The sequence below is a fragment of the Geotrypetes seraphini genome, chromosome 14, assembly GCF_902459505.1.
Source record: "Geotrypetes seraphini chromosome 14, aGeoSer1.1, whole genome shotgun sequence".
Taxonomy (NCBI): Eukaryota; Metazoa; Chordata; class Amphibia; order Gymnophiona; family Dermophiidae; genus Geotrypetes; species Geotrypetes seraphini.
This window is the reverse complement of record NC_047097.1, coordinates 23,639,205-23,659,705: the sequence shown is the minus strand read 5'-3', so window position 1 is coordinate 23,659,705 and position 20,501 is coordinate 23,639,205. Positions and strand designations below refer to the sequence as shown.

The following is a 20,501-nucleotide window of genomic DNA, read 5'->3' as shown; positions in this document are numbered from 1 at the left end:
GACAGCAACAAAACTCACGGGGACAGAGAAACTGAGTTCCTGCAGGGATAGGGACAAATTTGTCCCCCTGTCATTCTCTAGTGGGAACTATTGGATCATAAAATATAGACAATTTTCTTATAGAAAATCTTTTTATTGTCCTGCCAGACCAACCAAGAAAACTGGGTTTATCCTTCCCTACCAGCAAATGGAGATGCACAACAGGGTTGCTAGCATTACCAGTAGAAGGTTCATGCAGACTCTGTTCTCAGTATTTTTGTCTCTAGCCGATGGTAGATAAGCAGTTCTGTGCAGGTAAGAGCAGGCCCTTGACAAGGTCTAAATTGGCAACCTCATCAGTAGGATCCCCAAGAGAGTTATCAGGGATGAGCATGAGGATTATTAGACTCTGAGTTCCAGGATACAGAATCCAGCTGACTGGTTTCTTCTCTCCATCCTCTGCCCTCCCCACACTTTCTCTTTAATCCTTCCTAACTTCGAGTCTGTTCTCACATACTCTGAATTGGAACCAGAGGCAAGCAGAAGATCTATTTCTATTATTTATGCATAAAGCAAAGAGCAGGCTGACCCAGAAGGACCACATTTTACTGGAGAGCATGTCTGCATGGGCACCATTCAATAGGAGCAATATTAGCAAATACTGCATGTCCTGAAGACGCTATTGTACAGATCTGGCACAAGGGTTTCTTGCAGCAGATGCAGTAAGATTCAAAGATAGCTGGGACAGATGCCAGGTAACCATCTGCCTTTGATTAGAATACGGTTGAGCAGGAGGAGATGACTCGGTTGTAGTCACAGCAGCATGCTTGAGACCTGTTCCCTTGGGGATGATGAGAATAGCTGTTTTGAGAGTGTAGCTGTATGAAAGGTCTGTGGTTGGATCTGATAATCAACATGAAATATATCCGCGTAGAGTTACGACTCGGTATTGTTTTCAGTTTTTAAACCACGTGTTTTTATATCAGGACTTTTAGGGACCCCTGAGTAAGATAGCATTGTCGAAACACGGTCCGTGTTAGGTCCACAGTTCCCAACAGTTTGGGTCCTAGCTATATTTTATGTGGATAATCAAATTGTATATTTTTAAATAAAGCCTGCATCTTGAACATCACCATTTCCGCAGAGTTTTTGTTTTCGCTGGATTTGCATTTTCTGTGGGATTAAGGGTCAATCTTTTGCTTGTATTCCTTTGAGGCCTCTGAGTGTCAGACAAGATATTGGTTCAAGAGAGAGTTATCCTTATTCATGTCCCATGGGAGTCTTTTTTTGCTCATGCAGCAGACATATTACATGAGGCAGGGAGCTTATGAAGCATCTGCTGTTTAGAGAATTTTACTGCTCAGTTCTCTGCACCAGGTGCTTGTAAATGTTCTAGGTGAGAACTAGAAAATCTGGAAGGATAAGAGGTCCCCGGCTTGTACCATGTCCAGTGATTACATTTCCACCCCATCCTCACGAGCTCGGTCCCCATCCCTGCAAACCGTCTGATCCTGTCCATACAAGCCTCAAATGGTTAAGATTTTATATTGAACTTCTTTTATTTAAGTATAAAAAAACCAACATTCTCTACAATTGTTATTTTGTAAATACAGAACAAAGATCACAAAATCCCTGTCTGCCCTCCCCTTCACAGATATCCCCGCCACTATTTTTTACTTATTTATAGCATTTATATACCACTTATAACCTAAGTGGTGTACATTCAGGTACTCAAGCATTTTTTCCCGTCTGTCCTGGCAGGCTCACACTCTATCTAATAAGCCAAATTATTCCAGAATGTTACACAGTCTATCTAATAAGCCAAATTATTACAGAATGTTACACAGAAAAATCATGCTAACAGAATACTGCAGTCACACATGACAGGAATAGTATTAGGGGAGGGCAACTAGGGCAGTCCCCAGTTATGTCTAACACCAGCTCTAGCAGGATACACATTTCGAGTCCGATATATTCTAATCACAAAATAGAAAATAATTTTTTTTTCTACCTTTTATTGCCTTGTCATTTTATTCTTCAAACCATGTTGGTCTCAGAAACTCTAGTCTCTGTTTTCTTTTGTCTTCTCTTAACTCACTTGCCAGGGTCTCCTGAGCATTTGACATTTCTTCTTTCTCTATGCTCACCATCCATCTTCTATCCCTGTATGTATTGTTCCCCATGTTCAGCATCTCCCTTCTCTGTCTCCTATATGTCCCTTTTGAGTATTTCCCCTGTGCTCATCTCCCTGCCTGCATCATCTCACCATTCTATGATCCCCTCCCCCTGTGTACAGGGAGAGGGGAAAGAGAGCGAGAGAGATCCGGGGTGCATGTATCCCACTCACTCTACTGCCACATCCAATATTTCTCCCTCCTCCCGGATCATGTTCAGCATTTTTCATCCCATGTCCCAACTTGCTCCTTCTCCCCCCCCTTTTCTCCCTTTGTCCCACATTCATCTCCTCTCTCCCTTACTTGTTCCCTTCAGGGCCGTCCAGCTGGGTTGCTCCTTCCTGCCTTCACCTGTTCTTTGCAGGAACGTGGGCAGCGGCTCTTGCACACACTACGTGACTGACCCGCAAGCCTTCCCTCTGACATCAGAGGGAAGGCTTCCAGGTCGGCCACAGGCAGCATGCAAGAGCCGCTGCCCACGTTCTGCAGAGAACAAGTATAGGTGAAAGCATGCAAGAGCAGCCCATCTGGAAGGAGGATTGTTGAGGTGACTGGGATACCTGGCTGACCCAGAAGGCTTCGGCAGAGGGGGGCACGCAGCTGGAGGGCAGGAAGAAGGCCTGTTTACAAATGGGATCCCTGGTGGCGGCAAACGACAGTTGCTCCACATTGGGGGAGGAAGAGGGCAGGAGACCCGCACAGTGCCGTGTGCCCCCTCCCCAAGCGGTTAATGGCGGTAAGGAACAAGGGGGTGTTTTCAACTGTGGGGACAAAGCTTTTCACCGTTCTCGCGGGCAGTGAAAAGTTTTGTTTCTGTGTCTGCTGCGAGTCAGGCTTTGGTGACCCACCATGGCTCGCCGCAGTGTTTGTTCACTATGTCATTCTCTACTCTTGATGCAGCATTTATCCAGTCAGTGGTGGGATAATTATGACCGTGTTGCCAAATTTAATAATTTCTGTAAATAGTCCTGCTGTCCATTAGGCAGTAGAATACCCCCCCCCACCCCCAACACTAAACAGAAAGGTCTTGCTAACCTGTGCTTAAACTGACTAAACATAGAGGGGTTGATAATTCAAAAGCAACTATATTGGGGATAAATGCCAGTGAGAAGAGATCCTTCAGTGGTACTAAATGGAAAGTGCTGCTGAATATTTTCTTGAACACCTCAATATTACCAGGATGGTGCTGGGACAGAGTTAGAGGCTATTTGGTTACTAGTGATATTCAGCACCACTACCTGGGTAATTACCTGAAGACAGTAGGAAAACTGTTTTAAGTGCTATCCAAAATAGTGGCTGAATATTTCTGATGTTCAGGTACAGTGATAAGCTGGTGGCACTATCTTCCTAATCATCTGGTCAGCTTAGAAACATAGAAAATGACGGCAGAAAAGTGCCAAAGCCCATCAAGTCTGCCCACTCTAATGACCCACGCAGCCCACCCAGCTTGCATCTGGTTCCGAAGACTGGTCAGATTGGTCCGAGGCTTTGTGCTCAGTTATGGCCAGGGTAGAGTAGTTTAATTTGGTTAAACATAAGAATCGCCGCTACTGGGTCAGACCAGTGGTCCCATCATGCCCAGCAATCCGCTCACGTGACAGCCCCCAGGTCAAAGACCAGTGCTCTTAAATGAGTCCAGCCTCACCTGCTTATGTTCCAATTTGGCAGGAACTTGTCCATCTTTGTCTTGAATCCCTGGAGGGTGTTTTCCCCTATAACATCCTCTGGAAGAGCGTTCTAACACTCTCTGGGTGAAGAAGAACTTCCTTAAGTTTGTACGGAATCTATCCCCTTTCAACTTTAGAGAGTGCCCTCTCGTTCTCCCTACCTTGGAGAGTGTGAACAGTTGTCTTTATCTACTAAGTCTATTCCCTTCAATACCTTGAATGTTTCAGTCATGTCCCTTCTCAATCTCCTCTATTCAAGGGAGAAGAGGCCCAGTTTCTCTAATCTTTCGCTGGATGGCAGCACCTCCAACCCCTTAACCATATTAGTCGCTCTTCTCTGGACCCTTTCAAGTAGTACCGTCTCCTTCTTCATGTATTGCGACCAGTCTACCCGTGTAAAACTAGGCAACCATGTTAAAGACTCATGTCAGCAAGCACAGCGGCTTTTAGAGGGGTACTCATAGGCAATATGTGAGCAATCATGAGGACTGCTCGAATTACTGAAGAATAGTCCTGAAAGCGAAATGAGAGCTTGACCACTTAAGCTGATCTGAGCACACAGACTTTGTAATCTTGCTTGAGATAAGATAACTGCAGTATATTTGGCAGTGGCATTCAAATCGTTAGGTTAATGGTAGAATGTGGGAAAGGTGAAGGAATGTAAACAGTTTCACAGCAGTAAGGGCAAAGAGCAGAAAAACAGTGTTTAAAAAAATGGGATAGGAGGTTTTCAAGCAAGGCAGGGGACCAGCACAGGTTTCTATATATTTCCTATCCTCCCCAAGGAGCCTAGAATGGGTTATAAGGCTTGCTTTCTCAGAATTTACTTGTATTCACTTTGTACACTTTGTACAGTCAATTTAATATCCAATTTGCAAGTTCTTCCGGAATTAATCCAGCTACCTCTCCTCCCTTGTAACCAAAAAAACCCCAAAACTGTTGTAACTTCACTGAAAATGTCCAGTTAGCTCTTTTGTAATCCGCCTTGAACTGCAAGGTATAGGCGGAATAGAAGTCCCTAATGTAATGTAATGTATTCCCTCTGATTTGCTAAGTGTTTATGTATACTCAAATGGAAAAGAAAGAAAATTAAATTTAATATTAGTGAAATGAGTTCTTATATATTCTTGACCGGAAAGAGCACTTTTGAACATTGCAGCTGGTCACACTGGCAGAACTCAAGGAAAGAAAATGAGGTTTTTAATATACACTTCCCCCTCTATTGGCAAATTCCATATCTACGGATTCGCTTATTCGCGGTTTTAAACCAAAAAATGCGTTTTCATTTTCCAGGCTATTTTAAGCCCAGTAAGCCCCCCCTTAAGCATTACCTGGTGGTCTAGTGGGTTTTCAGGCCAGGAGCGATCTTCCCACACTTCTGCCCCATGCAGATTGCTCACAGGAAATGGCTGCCTTGAGCTCCCGTCTCTTGAGACTACGATAGGAGCTAAAGGCAGCCATTTCCTGTGAGCGATCTGCACAATGCAGGATCGCTCCTGCCCCAAAAAACCACTAGATCACCAGGTAAGGCTTAAGGGGGGGCTTACAGGGCTTAAAATAGCTGGTGGGAAGTGGGGGTTAGGGGCAGAACCGGCCCAAATATTATTTGCATTTTTTTAATATTCACGGGCCAGCTCTGCCTCTAACCACCGCGAATACAGAGGGGGAAGTGTAACCTGGTAAATTCAGTGTTTTGCAGACAATCATAAAAAAATGCTTTAGTAATGTGTTCAGTTTAAAATATAAAAGATTTGAGAAGTAACATGCTTGTTTTGGTCATTTTGATCACATTAACACTTAATATAGGTGAAGTGTTAAATGGAGAATCGGTTAATGAAATTGTTAAAATATTCTTCTGTACTTTTTTAGATTTTCTTATGAAGGAAGGTGGAGGCAGAAGCTTCAGACATATGTGGATTTCCCTTTAGAATGTCTTGACTTGTCACAGTATGTTATTGGCCCAAAGAATAACCTTAAGCGATACAACTTGTTTGCAGTATCAGTAAGTAATCTTAATGATTTCAGTGGATAAGAGGTAGCTTGGCTGGAAATTTTGCAATAATTGCTGTTTTTATTTGAAGATCTTTTTATTACTTGCAAAATAAGAGTACAATACAGAACAATAACTCAAAGCATTTTTGCATTATATGAACTAATGTCATACTTTCTGTTTTAAAATGTTATTAATGACACCCTCCCCCTAAGATAGGGGTGTCCAATGTCGGTCCTCGAGGGCCGCAGTCCAGTCGGGTTTTCAAGATTTCCCCAATGAATATTCATGAGATCTATTTGCATGCACTGCTTTCATTGTATGCTAATAGATCTCATGCATATTCATTGGGGAAATCCTGAAAACCCGACTGGATTGCGGCCCTCGAGGACCGACATTGGACACCCCTGCCCTAAGACAATAAACCAGTGGTTCTTAAACCTGCCCTGAGGGACCCCCAGTCAGTTAGGTTTTCAAGATATATGCATGAGGCAGTTTGCCTATAAAGTAGCTAGTAGGCATGCAAATTTCTCTCATGCATATTCATTAATAAATGCCTACTAACTTTAAGAAGCTTTCTATTGCACTTATGTTTTGGGCCGACTTAATAACATGATTGTATAGAGTCCAGTGGTGATGTCAGAAAGCATAAACTATTATCATTGTGGTTGAGCGACATAAGACTGTGGTAACAATTTGCAATACAGCAAGAGAACATGTGATGATTTTAAAAATGGGACACTGTGGTGTTGAAAGGAACTGAAAAGGCTTTGCTCCAGTCCAGGTTTTCTGGCCCAATAGGATATTCCTGTTGAGCTATTTTATAAAGAAAATAGTTGTGTAGTATGATTTGTTCACAGAGAGTGTGGTTTGGTAATATGTTATTTAAATCAGTGTGATATAAATATACTAGTATTTTAGCCCGTTACATTAACAGGTGCTAGAATATATGTCTGTCTGTCTGTTTCTTTATTTCTGTCTCTCTCTCCCTCCCGCTGTCTTTCTTTCTGTCTGTCTCTCTCACTGGCCCCCTTTGTCTGTCTGTCTTTCTGTGTCTCTCCCTGCCCCTGTGTCTTTCTTCTTTTCTTTCTGTCTCCCTTCCTCCCACTGTCTGTCTTTCTTTCTATCTATCTGTCTCTCCCTGCCTCCTATGCAGCAGCATTTCTCTCCCCCACTTTCCTGTGCAGCAGCCACAGCAGCATTCCCTCATCCTCCATTTCCCTCCCCCCATACTACTTCCCTGTGCAGCAGCAGCGTTTACCCTACTCCCCCCCCCCCTTCCCTTCCCGCGGTCCCGACAAACCTGCGACTCCAGCAGCGTTTGCAGCACTCTACACACACTGCTTCGGGGCCTTCTACTGGCCTGATTTGCTCTGCCGCGTCTCTGATGATGTCATCAGAGATGTGCCAGAGTAAATCAGGGCAGTAGAAGGCCCCGAAGCAGCGTGTGTAGAGTGCTGCTGGAGTCGGCAGGTTTGGAGTCGGGACCACGGGAAGGGAAGAGGGTAGCAGGAAGGGACTAAGTGAGCGGTAAGATCGCGGGAAGGAGGGGGGGTGGGAAGGAACTAAGTGAGCCGGTCAGATCGCGGGAAGGGAAGGGGGGGCAGCAAGGGATTAAGTGAGCCTGAAGCCGAGCCGCGAGTGTGGGGCCGTTTCTGCAGCGGCGCGAGGTGGAGAGCAGGGAGGCTTGTTTGGCGCGCATGCGCACTCCTACCGCCACAGCCCGACAGATCAGGGATCAGGGAAGCACGCAGTAAGAGTGTGCATGCGCGCTTAGCATTTTATTATTATAGATTTATTATATGGTAATAAAAAAACAAAACATGATAAGTGCAATAGAAGGCTTCTTAAAGTTAGTAGGTATTTATTGTTAAGTTAGCTGAAGCCATTTTAAGTGATTTAAAGCCCTGTTTATACTAATTGGTAATCCAAGAAATGCATAGTCATTAGGGATATCTTGAAAATCCGACTGGCTGGGGGTCCCCCGGGGCAGGTTTAAGAACCACTGCAATAAACCAAAAGATACAGTATGACGACGACAAAAGCGACGGTCTGAGGTCTTGACAGATTCTGTTTTTAATGGGACATGTTGAGGTACAAACCACAAAAACCAGGGAAACCAACCCCGCGTTAAACAATACAATCTATATTAATAAAGGTGGTTATTTCCGCAGTCCCATGCCCCACAAGTTAAGGTACTGCAGCATTAGAGAGCTCATCCTTACCCCTACGAATAGTACGTGTTTCACTGCCTTTGCATCCTGTGATGAGGATTTTGGTACTTGTTGTGAATCAGGCATAATATAAAAAGTCAATATGTCTTTAAGCAAAAGCTGAACCATGCATATTTTTAAAGTACACATGACAAGCATCAGTTAAACATTTGGCTGTGATATTTTTAAATTCTGTGCAGGGTTGACCTAAAATTCTTTGGCTTCCCTTGGAGCCATGTTTGGATGGGTTGGCTAATGCGGTGTATATATTGTAGTATCGCCCAGCCTGGACCATTTGGGCTCTGTGTGAGTGGTATTTATGTTGCTAGCACAACTTTTCCACTTGGCTGCATGGAGCAATTTTAAAAATAAAACAAAGACGACATTTAAGGTTCCTTTTACTAAGCTGCATTAGGGCTTTAACGCGTGGAATAGCGCATGCTACAATGATCTGGCTTTAGTTCTAGCAGGGTTAGCGTGCGGTAATCTGCTACGTGCGCTAAAAACGCTAGCGCACCTTAGTAAAAGAAGCCCTTAATATATGCATTCCTTTTTTGTTTTTTTTAAGTTAACAGAAGGTAGGGTACAAATGAAGTGTGTTGTTTTGTTGATCAGTTTCACTTTGTGTCTTTCACAGAATCATTATGGAGGGTTAGATGGAGGGCACTATACAGCCTATGGCAGGAATGCTGCTAAGCAACGATGGTTTAAGTTTGACGATCAGGATGTGTCTGAAATGTCCACATCGTCGGTGAAGTCTTCAGCTGCCTACATTCTCTTTTACACATCTTATGAACTGCGAGCAGCCCAAATAGCCACCTAAAGACGTAATTAGAAAACTGATCACTTCATAGATGCACAATAGAGGACTGCAAGTGCATAGTTTATATGCAGCAAGTTACAGGTGTAGGTTACATTGAACTGATGTGGATATTTACTGCAGTTTTGCTGCAGTGGTGTGTTCAGTTCAGTGACATTTCAAGGCTGTTAAACGGACCAGTAGCACTGTAACTGAAATATGTGTTTTAAAGAAAGCATATTCAGTATTTGCTATTTTTCTAAATTCTCTGTGCTCTAGAATTAAATTATAGCATTGCCTATTGAGCTCTTATCAACAAGTGGAATGGCCTCTCCTAAATTTCCTAAAATCCATGACGTTTGTTGATTTTCTAGCCCACTGTTAATGCCTTTTCGCATTTATAACCTTTGACTTGATACTACTGTGAATATTCTGGAATAATAAACAGGTAGGAATGTACATATTGATTACCTAACTGCACACTAAAAGTATGTATATAATAAAAATAGTGCTTTTTTGTCAGGCAATTCTGTTGTAGCCGAACAGGTTGCTAGCCTTTGACAGTTCATGTTAAGAAAGCCTGCAGTGCTAGCATTCCTTTCTGTTGAGCAAAGCACAGCTGGATTTTCTGTTACCCTTTTGCAATACTTGTTGCGTTCAGTTTTCTTCAGAATAAATTTTATCAGATACTGTTTTTCTTATTACTTTGTTGTAATTGAGATTCTGGTTGTGATATTGTATGAAATTTGGTATGCATAGCCAAGTTGGTTTCATGCTAAACTTCAGTTTTATAGATCTTTTATCATTAAATGTATGCCAAACAAAAAAAAAAGTCAATGATACTATCATCCATTAGGCCATTTTGTTTTATAGGTGAGTTATAAAGTTATTCCAAGTCAGCAGGAGAACATACTTTCCAAAACCTGTGCTTTCTATTACTTTAATGTAACCTCCAATTTTCTTTTGAAGATAGTTGCCTGGGTTCATCACCCCAGTCACAATGCAATACCCATAGTGCGCACACTCTCGGTCTGTGGCCTTCTGCTGGAGACGATCACCGAGATGACAGGTTAGAGAGAGGGAAGGGTGAGACCTAATGAGGAAGATATTCTAGTGCCTACAAATTAATTTCTTGCCTCAGTGTTGTATAGTAACTAAGTAAATGTAAAAGTTTTCACTTTTACCTGTAAAGAGGTACAGGATGACATTTGCTACTTTTACTGAAGTAAATATAATTGCTATATTCTGCATTAGTTGTAGGTGTGCAATCTCTCGGACAGGGAAGACCATGACCAAAGCCTTAACAGTAATCAAGATTTGTCAGAAGCAGTGAATGGAGCAGGACTCGGAGAGTCTTTGGCTTACATTTGATGCATTAAAAAAAATAATTCCTGATAATGTTTGAATGAAATGCTAAATCAGAGTCTGACTACCCCTAAAATCACTGATTTGCTGACGGGGATCCTATGGCTAAGAAGAGTGATGGAGTCTACTGGGTGGTTGCTGCATTAACTGGCTATGTTTGAACCTAAAAGTAGTTATCGCATGAAATGAGTTGAAGAATTTCAATGATGTATGTTATGAAAATAATAGTAATGAGAATAAGGAATTTGCTGGGAGAGCCTTGTGCAAGATACAGAACTGAAGAGATAAGGCTCATGAAGGGCCACACATTCTAAAGAACTCAGTGGAAAAGCATATCTGTCTCTGTGCCATTGGATGACATCACTTGTGTGCCTGATTCAATCCTGCCTGCTGAGGGAATAAGTATATTTTTCCCTTAAGGTAAAATAGGGTTGACAAACAACCAATGACTCCGGCAATTGAGAGGTGCTTTTTAATGATAGAACTTGGCATTCACTAAGGATGATGATTAAGCTGATTAATCACACAACAGTGTACATTTTCTCATAACGGTGGGGGACTTGTTGGCGCATTGAATGGTTGACAAGTGTAGAAGAGGATGTAGGCATTTGATGTTTGTACTGTAGACTGTGGAATATTAAAGAATCTTGTGTCATCAAAAGTGTACCAGCGCTGTGTCACAGGACTTTTACAGTATGCCGTGTAATGTCCCCAATCCAGATCACCAAAATGGTTCTGCAACAAAAAAGAAGAAATTCCAATATTATCATTCCTAGCTTTTTAAAAAAAGAAAAGTTGTTAGGCATAATAGTAAAGTGATAATGAGCAGGAGCGTGGGATAGGAAAGGATCCCTTCAGGAACTGCGGCTCCTGAGATGAAAATGTCATTTATGGTTGCTCAACCAGGAAGCTATACAAATAAGGCTACAAATTTCATCTTAAAGTTTCTTTTGCAGTGTTTGCTTCTTTCCATCCATCCATCTCAACCAAAGTTAGGTGCAGGCAGGGGACACTGACTATGTGGAAGGAGGTAGAGAGCATCATTGCCGGGGGGGAGGGGGGGACGGTGTTGGAGGGAGGGAGGATTGCTGGCTGCTGTGGGGTGTTAAAGTAGGGTTACCATATGGCTCCAGAAAAAGGAAGATGGATTGAGACATCCGGGTTTTATTTCCACCGGCGGTTGAACAACACGGGGCTAAGTTGTGGGCCAGACCCCGCCCATCTCTATCCAATCTCTACCCCAGACCCCACCCCCATAATAGTACTAATTGCACCTTGCACATCTCGTGTCTCATCTGGAAGCCTTCCCTCTGACTTTGCAATGTGAGAGAGAAGGCTTCCGGTTCAGGCGCAGGATGCCCGTAGGAGCCACTGCCTGTGGCTTTGTGCACTGAATCGGTTAAGAAGAGGGAGCTGGCTCGAAGATAACGCCGCATCGATCGCACTGTGGACCGGCGGTTGAAGAACACTGTTTTGGGCCTGATGCACGTGCTGGCCCTGTGGACTGGCAGGAAATTTCTGTGGACCGGCACTGGTCTATGGACCAGTGGTTGAAGAACACTGCTCTAAGGTGTTCCACAGCTCTGTTGGCATATCTGTTTGGCCAGTCCATCACAATGCTGGCCCCTCCCATGTCCAACTTGGATGTTTCTGTGCTCAAAAATGGAGTATAAAGTTAAATGTCCTAAGGGTTGGATGTCTATGTGACCTAGACGTCCAACTAGATGATTTTATATATATTTTTGGACGTTTAGTGGTTCAGCTTTCGAAAATGGACATTTCTGTGCTGCTGGCTTTGGATATTTAGCGGGAAATGTCAAAGTCGAACTTATACGTCCTTTTTGAAAATGGCCTTCCACATGTTCTATCAGTTAAAAATGAAGTAAACCACTCAAAAGATCTTCCATATCATCCAACTATCATATCAAAAGCAGTACCCTTATTCGAAAGACCCAGTGCCAAATGTGATCCTCTATCCAAATAATCCAAGAAATCATCTAGCATATAGACCTGCAGGATTTCTGCTATTGAAAGCATAGAAATCTACTTGAAACATTGTAGGTAAAGAATGATATGGGGACACATTTTTTCCTATCCCCACAGGAACTCAATTTCCCCGTCCCTGCGTGAGTTTTGTTGCTGTTCCTGTCCCATTCCTATAAGCTCTGCTTTAACCGCACAAGCCTCGAACACATGATTTTAAGGAATGGGATAGGGACAGAACAGGAAAATGAGTTCCCGCGGGGATGGAGAAAAATGTATCCTCATGTCATTCTCTAATTGTAGGATAATGAAAGATGAATGGCAACTGCTGCAAAAACATTCATTCAGTAATCTTCTCAAGAAAAGGTTAGTTTGGCATTGAGTGAAAGTTGCATAATTCCAAAGGTGTCGCTCCAAATAATTTTTCTAATGTGGATTTATAATTTTCTGTTTCGGAGGGGGAGTCACGCTTCTTCCAATGATGAATAAATTTCTAAAAATGCAACAAACACACTCCATCGTCCTTCTTCCTGTTGAAGGCCCGCTGTTTGGGCCTACGGCCAATGAGAGACCTCACACTCAATATACTGTTATTAATCAATAAGTATATTTATTAACAAATCAGTAACAGCTTACGAGAATAAATCTTTCAGCATATAGAGTAACAGAATGTGATCTTCAGGTCTGAGGATCCACTGATGTCTGTTCTAGTTACTTCCTCTAAAAGGCCTGCTTTTATACATTTCTAGGTGACCGGCACCACGTTAGTCTAAATCACATGATTAGTTTTTATTGGTTATTTCTTACACATCATTACACTTGTTAATTCACTAATTGGTTTATAATATTTGTGTCATGCTATATGTGCGTCCTGTTTACCAAAAATCTATCTTTTCCCACATATGCCATTTTAAATATCACTATGTACTTTTATATTCTATTTTTGATCAGGATGCTGATCAGGATGTGTCTTAATCCTTTTATGATATCATAGCAGATGTGGTACCTGTTGGCATGCAAGCTGGGTGAGTTTTGCTTGTTTTACTTATAAGTTTCGCTTATCTCAGCAGGTTATTTCCCAAATACTGTATGACAGCTGACCAGTATAGCCAGAATGTTTCATGAATCATTCTTAGGCCTTTAATGCAATGGTCTATTATAGCAAGGGTTGGAGGCAGGGTAATTTCTTCCATTTTTCTTCACCTTTAGTTCTACCTAAAGGGCTTATTTCATTTCACCTGTATGATACAAGGACTTACTGCTCTTCCCCCTCCTCTCATCCCTCAACAAAGATAGATAATTCAACCGTTGGTTTGAATGTTTAGAGCAAAGTAACAATTTCATTTACATTTTCAAATGTTTCCCAGCTTTTTACCTGCTAAAGTAAAAGAACCCCATCATCCCAGTCCTTCTCTATCTCCTCCCAAATCCCCTGAAATATCTTTTTTTTTTTTAAACCAATCAGCAGAAACTTCTCCTTTCCCATCCAAATTCTTACTAAAATTCAAATCATCTGGCAGTTTTCAAATCCCTCAGTCTAGATTTTGAAGCATTGGGTGATTGTCCCTTCACCTAGACCAGGGGTAAGCAATTCCGGTTCTCGAGAGCCACAGGCAGATCAGGTTTTCAAGATATCCACAATTAATATGCATGAGATGGATTTGCATCTCAAGGAGGCGGTACATGCAAATCCATCTCATACATATTAATTTGTTGATATCCTGAAAACCTGATCTGCCTGTGGCTCTCGAGGACTAGGATTTTTTTCTGCTTTTTGTGTATCCACATCGGCAGTTTAGTCAAAACATGGATTGTGTTGGGTCCCCAACTGTCAAAGCATATGTGGATTCTGATATTGTCATGTGATTCTATATCATTTGATCGACTGAATAAACATTGGCATCACGGACATCACTTCCGCACTCTTTTTTTTGTTGTTGTTGTGATTAACTTCCACTTAACACTTGATTTTATATTATTATTTCGCAAGACCCTGAAACTTTGTTGTTCTCGCAATCCTTAGATGATTTAATCGCAGTCTCAATGAAATGATAATACTATAATTCTCCTTCCCTCTTGCTTCTTTCCCTGTGTACTCTAGTCTTAATGATATGTGAACTGAGTCGAGCTCCAGTGGGAGATGACCTGGTATACAAACTGAAGATTAGATTAGATTACTACTCTCTTATAAATGTCTTCATCTTGTAAATTCCCGTTTCAAATTTATTTAAACATTTGTAATTTTCCCATTATAACATCTGAGTAGTTTACAACAGAACATACATAATAAATATTGCAATTAACAATAAGTCATATATTTAAATTATAGTGTCAACTTTGCAGTACCCTATCCCAAAATTTGTTTCTCTTCCTCTTATCGGTCGTCTTAAATTAACCTTCTCCCTTACCATTTCTAAACTGAAGGCTACCAATGAAAAATCAGTCCAGGATACTAAATATGAATTGGGTTGAAATGCATCAAAGGCCTCTTGACAAAATATCAAATCCAAGGACAGGTAGTGAACTTTCTGCTCATATTCATGAAAATCCAGAGGAGTTACTGAGAACAGAAGCTGCTTCTGCTGTTGAGTGAGCATGACTTAAAAGAATTGCAATTTGGGAAACTGTGACTTAAAGCCGGCGTAGAGAGAGAAAGAGATTGAACTGTTAAATCCCATAAATTTACTGTACATACTTTGTTTCAGCTTGGAGAAGATACAGTTAAGAGGATGCATGACAGAGTTCTATAAATTCATGGTTGAACATGAATTGGTTGTTTACACTTTCAAAAAAATTACAAAGATCGGGGGACACTTCATGGTGATGATGCACGCACATTCAAAACAAATCAGAGGCAACATTTTTTCAACACATACTTAAGCTCTGAAATTTTGGTGAAGGCATTTATACATTCTTGTAAATTTTATTTTATTAATTAATTTTTAATTTAATTAATTTAGATGTTATATAATATGTATTAGAAATGTTATTTCTTTTCTTCTTTTCCTTTTTATTTAAATTGAGTTCTTTTTATAATTTTGATTAACTTTATATTGTAAACCGCTTTGATCCTTTTTTGGCTGTATATGTGGTATATAAAGATTTTTTTTTTTTTTTTAATTCTTCATTCATTTTCAAATCTTGCAACAAGTTTACAATATTCAATCAATTAATTCGTACAAAATCACTTGACATTCTTAACAATTATTATTAAAAGCATATAAAAGAGACCCCACCCACACCCAGCCCATTCATCAGGAACAAACCCATTAAAATACAAGACATACCTCCTCAATCCCACACTAAAAATATTCCTATGTAATAAAAAGGTGTCCAAGGTGTCTAATCATTAGAATATGCAATCAGTGGCCCCCAAATCTTTTTAAAACTATTGTAATTACCTTGCTGTATAGCAAGCATTCTCTCCATTTTATAAATATGACACACTGAATTCCACCAAAAGGTATAATTAAGTTTAGTATAATCCTTCCAATTTCCAGTAATATGTTGAATGGCAACCCCTGTCAGTATTAGCAAAAGTTTATTATTGTGTGCTGAAATTTGACTCTTTAATCTCATAGATGTACCAAATAAAATAGTATCTTATGAAAGAGCAACATGATTTTCTAACATTGAATTAATTTGGGGCCAAATTAACTTCCAAAAGGCATTAACAAAGGGACAGAAAAAAAGTAAATGATTTAGAGTCCCAGCATCTAAATTACAATGCCAGTATCTATTAGACCTAGAGCTATCCAACTTTTGTAAACGAACTGGGGTCCAAAAAGCTCTTTGCAACAAAAAGAACCAAGTTTGTCTCATAGATGCTGACCTTGTACTTTTTAATCTCCAAGACCAAAGTTGTGGCCATTGAGAAGCAGAAATTTGGTGCTTGATCTCAATGCTCCAAATATCCCTAAGACCAGATTTTTTGTTTTTTATTCAAATATCCATACAACAATTTATACCACTGTGCGGCTTGGTGACCCAAGAAATCCGCCTGAAAGCATAAGAATTCCAAACTATACTGAGTATTAAGATATTTCCATTCAGGGAACCCCTCCTGAATAGCTTGCTTCAACTGCATCCACTTAAAATTTTGTGATTTTCTTAATCCAAATTTATGTTGTAGCTGTGAAAAACTAAGCAATGAACCATTTGAAACAACATCATTTAATGTATGTATACCTGCAATAATCCAAGGTATAGAAATATTTTAATAAACATAGCTGGGTTTAAAAAATCTAGGATAAGTTCCTGAAAAAAAAAACCATCCATAAATCATTATTATTTATTTATTTAATTTTCTATACTGTTCTCCCAAGGGAGCTCAGAATGGTTTACATTAATTTATTCAGGTACTCAAGCATTTTTCCCTCTCTGTCCCGGCGAGCTCACAATCTAATGTACCTGAGGCAATGGAGGGATCATGTGAGCAGCGTGGGTTTGAACCCACAACCCCAAGTTGCAGAGGCTGTATCTTTAACCACTGCGCCACACACTCCCCCATATTATGTAACCAAGTAACATAGTAGTTGATAGCAGATAAAGACCCGAATAGTCCATCCAGTCTGCCCAACCTGATTCAATTTAAATTTTTTTAATTTTTTCTTCTTAGCTATTTCTGGGCAAGAATCCAAAGCTTTACCAGGTACTGTGCTTGGGATCCAACTGCCAAAATCTCTGTTCAGACTTACTTCAGCCCATCTACACCCTCCCAGCAATTGAAGCCCTCCCCAGCCCATCCTCCACCAAACGGCTATATACAGACCGTGCAAGTCTGCCCAGTACTGGCCTTAGTTCAATATTTAATATTATTTTCTGATTCTAAATCCTCTGTGTTCATCCCACGCTTCTTTGAACTCAGTCACAGTTTTACTCTTCACCACCTCTCTCGAGCGCATTCCAGGCATCCACTATCCTCTCCGTAAAGTAGAATTTCCTAACATTGCCCCTGAATCTATCACCCTTCAACCTCAAATTATGTCTTCTGGTTTTACCATTTTCCTTTCTCTGGAAAAGATTTTGTTCTACGTTAATACCCTTCAAGTATTTGAACGTCTGAATCATATCTCCCCTGTCTCTCCCTTCCTCTAGGGTATACATATTCAGGGCTTCCAGTCTCTCCTCATACGTCTTCTGGCACAAGCCTCCTATCATTTTCGTCGCCCTCCTCTGACCGCCTCAAGTCTTCTTATGTCCTTCGCCAGATACGGTCTCCAAAACTGAACACAATACTCCCAAGTGGGGCCTTACCAATGACCTGTACAGGGGCATCAACACCTTCTTCCTTCTACTGACTACGCCTCTCTTTATACAGCTCAGCATCCTTCTGGCAGCAGCCACTGCCTTGTCACACTGTTTTTTCGCCTTTAGATCTTCGGACACTATCGCCCCAAGGTCCCTCTCCCCGTCCGTGCATATCAGCTTCTCTCCTCCCAGCATTTACGGTTCCTTCCTATTATTAATCCCCAAATGCATTACTCTTTGCATTGAATTTTAGTTGCCAGGCATTAGACCATTCCTCTAACTTTTGCAGATCCTTTTTCATATTTTCCACTCCCTCTTCGGTGTCTACTCTGTTACAAATCTTGGTATCATCTGCAAAAAGGCACACTTTTCCTTCTAACCCTTCAGCAATGTCACTCACAAACATATTGAACAGGATTGGCCCCAGCACCGAACCCTGAGGGACTCCACTACTCACCTTTTCTTCCTTCGAGCGACTTCCATTAACCACCACCCTCTGGCGTCTGTCAGTCAGCCAATTTCTGACCCAGTTCACCACTTTGGGTCCTAACTTCAGCACTTCAAGTTTGTTCAACAGCCTCCTATGAGGAACTGTATCAAAGGCTTTGCTGAAATCCAAGTAAATTACATCTAGCATATGTCCTCGATCCAGCTCTCTGGTCACCCAATTAAAAATTCAATCAGGTTTGTTTGGCACAATTTACCTTTTGTAAAGCCATGTTGCCTTGGATCCTGTAACCCATTAGATTCAAGGAAGTACACTATCCTTTCTTTCAGCAACACTTCCATTATTTTTCCAACAACTGAAGTGAGGCTCACTGGCCTGTAGTTTCCTGCTTCATCCCTGTGACCGCTCTCCTCCAATCCCCAGGAATCACTCCCGTCTCCAGAGATTTGTTGAACAAGTCTTTAATAGGACTCACCAGAATCTCTCTGAGCTCCTTTAGTATCCTGGGATGGATCCCGTCTGGTCCCTTCGCTTTGTCCACCTTCAGTTTTTCAAGTTGCTCATAAACACCCTCCTCCGTGAACGGCGCAGAATCTACTCCATTTTCTCGTGTATCTTTGCCAGACAATCTCGGTCCTTCTCCAGGATTTTCTTCTGTGAACACAGAACAGAAGTATTTGTTTAGCACATTTGCTTTCTCCTCATCACTCTCCACATATTGGTTCCCAGCATCTTTTAGCCTAGCAATTCCATTTTTCATCTTCCTCCTTTCACTAATATATCTGAAAAAATTTTTGTCTCCCTTTTTTACATTTTTAGCCATTTGTTCTTCCGCCTGTGCTTTCGCCAGACGTATCTCTCTCTTGGCTTCTTTCAGTTTCACCCTGTAGTCCTTTCTGCTCTCCTCTTCTTGGGTTTTTTATATTTCACGAACGCCAACTCTTTCGTCTTTATTTTCTCAGCCACTAGGTTGGAGAACCATATTGGCTTCCTTTTTCTCTTGTTTTTATTGATTTTCTTCACATAAAGGTCCATAGCCATTTTTATCGCTCTTTTCAGCTTAGACCACTATCTTTCCACTTCTCTTATGTCCTCCCATCCTAACAGCTCTTTCTTCAGGTACTCTCCCATTGCATTAAAGTCCGTACGTTTGAAATCTAGGACTTTTAAGTATCATGCGGCCGCTCTCCACTTTAGCCATTATATCAAACCAAACCGTTTGATGATCGCTACTTCCCAGGTGAGCACCCACTCGAACATTAGAGATACTCTCTCCATTTGTGAGGACCAGATCCAATATCGCTTTTTCCCTTGTGGGTTCTGTCACCATTTGTCTGAGCAGAGCCTCTTGAAAGGCATCCACAATCTCCCTACTTCTTTCCGATTCCGCAGACGGAACATTCCAGTCCGCATCCGGCAGGTTGAAATCTCCCAACAGCAGAACCTTCTATTTCCTTCCAAACTTTTGGATATCCACAATCAGATCCTTATCAATTTGCTGCGATTGAGTTGGAGGTCTGTAGACTACACCCATGTAGATAGAAGTTCCATCTTCTCTTTTCAGAGACGTAGACGAAGGGAAAGCCATCGCTTGTCCTTGGGTATGAAGAGCATGGAATCCATCTACTCTTAGATCCTGCAGGCACTTATAACCGGAACTGGCCGCTGTTGAAAACAGGATCTCAGGCTTGGACCTATTCATATGTTAATCTATAATTTTTTTAAAATGTCCCTTACAACCCTCATTAAATCTATGCCGCCACGCCCCCCGAAAGTTAGAATCATCTGCAACTAACATCTTTAGCTTTCATGTCACCCAATTTAAAGTTGGATAGAATAGAGAAAGTTTTGTGACCTCTTGTAAATGTATATTTGTTCGGTTCCCTATTTCTTTCAGACACATTGCATTTGTCAAACTTACCACAACAGCATACAAGTGGTATCTCGGACATCTTTGTAAAGATGGTGAAAGAAAGGGAGAAAGATCCAGATTGTTTATTGGGAAAGTGACATCTGTTCTCAATTTTCTTTTATACTGGCCTTCAAATTCAAACCTAAGGAAAAAGTAACATTTCTTAAAACTGTGCATGCCCAAATATACTATAAAGCTGCTCATAACAGCAAATCATACGATTTGTCTCCTTGCAAAGCAGTGAATGTGGACTGTGGAGAGGATTGGAGCCTTAGCACCCTGTCCTCTCCACTTTCCACCCATAGGTCTCATATTCCAAATAAAACAAAATACACTTACTTTGTGGAATAAATATTTGGCCACAGCTTTAACATAGTGAACAACTCAGAACTTACTTCATTAACATTACCCAGTTCCCAATGGGGACGTCCCAACTCCCATAAGCTATTCGGTGATGAAAATAGCTTACACTTCTTAATGACCCCTTGTCACTTCAACCATAGCATGACCCACGGTATCATCAGATCACACCTCTAACTCATAGAGGTGACACCCATGAGTGATCTTTTTCTCCTCTCCAACTTCACTTGTACATAAACTCAGACCCCAGCCGCATTATGATTTGGGAATTTTATAATGTGGTTAGAGTTTTTTGATCTGAAGTTTTTTTTAAAATTTCATACTGTATGGTGACATTCTACTTGGTTTTGTTTGTTTAAGT

General features: G+C 41.2%; 2 protein-coding genes across 3 annotated transcripts in view; one reads left to right on the top strand and one right to left on the bottom strand.

Annotated features, from left to right (window-relative positions):
• The window catches only part of USP8 (ubiquitin specific peptidase 8), a 73,849-nt gene extending 64,333 nt beyond the window's left edge, over positions 1-9,516 (top strand). For both annotated transcript variants that reach the window (XM_033919975.1, XM_033919976.1), the window contains 2 exons: positions 5,690-5,822; positions 8,661-9,516. In XM_033919975.1, the coding sequence (XP_033775866.1) occupies positions 5,690-5,822; positions 8,661-8,846 (319 nt within the window). In that variant the 3' untranslated portion in view covers positions 8,847-9,516. The remainder of the gene's footprint in view (positions 1-5,689; positions 5,823-8,660) is intronic.
• Positions 9,517-10,730: 1,214 nt separating this feature from the next.
• The window catches only part of USP50 (ubiquitin specific peptidase 50), a 45,861-nt gene continuing 36,090 nt past the window's right edge, over positions 10,731-20,501 (bottom strand). The window contains exons 7-8 of the mRNA XM_033920776.1: positions 19,790-19,922; positions 10,731-10,922 (exon numbers count right to left, since the gene is read on the bottom strand). Of these exons, the coding sequence (XP_033776667.1) occupies positions 10,731-10,922; positions 19,790-19,922 (325 nt within the window). The remainder of the gene's footprint in view (positions 10,923-19,789; positions 19,923-20,501) is intronic.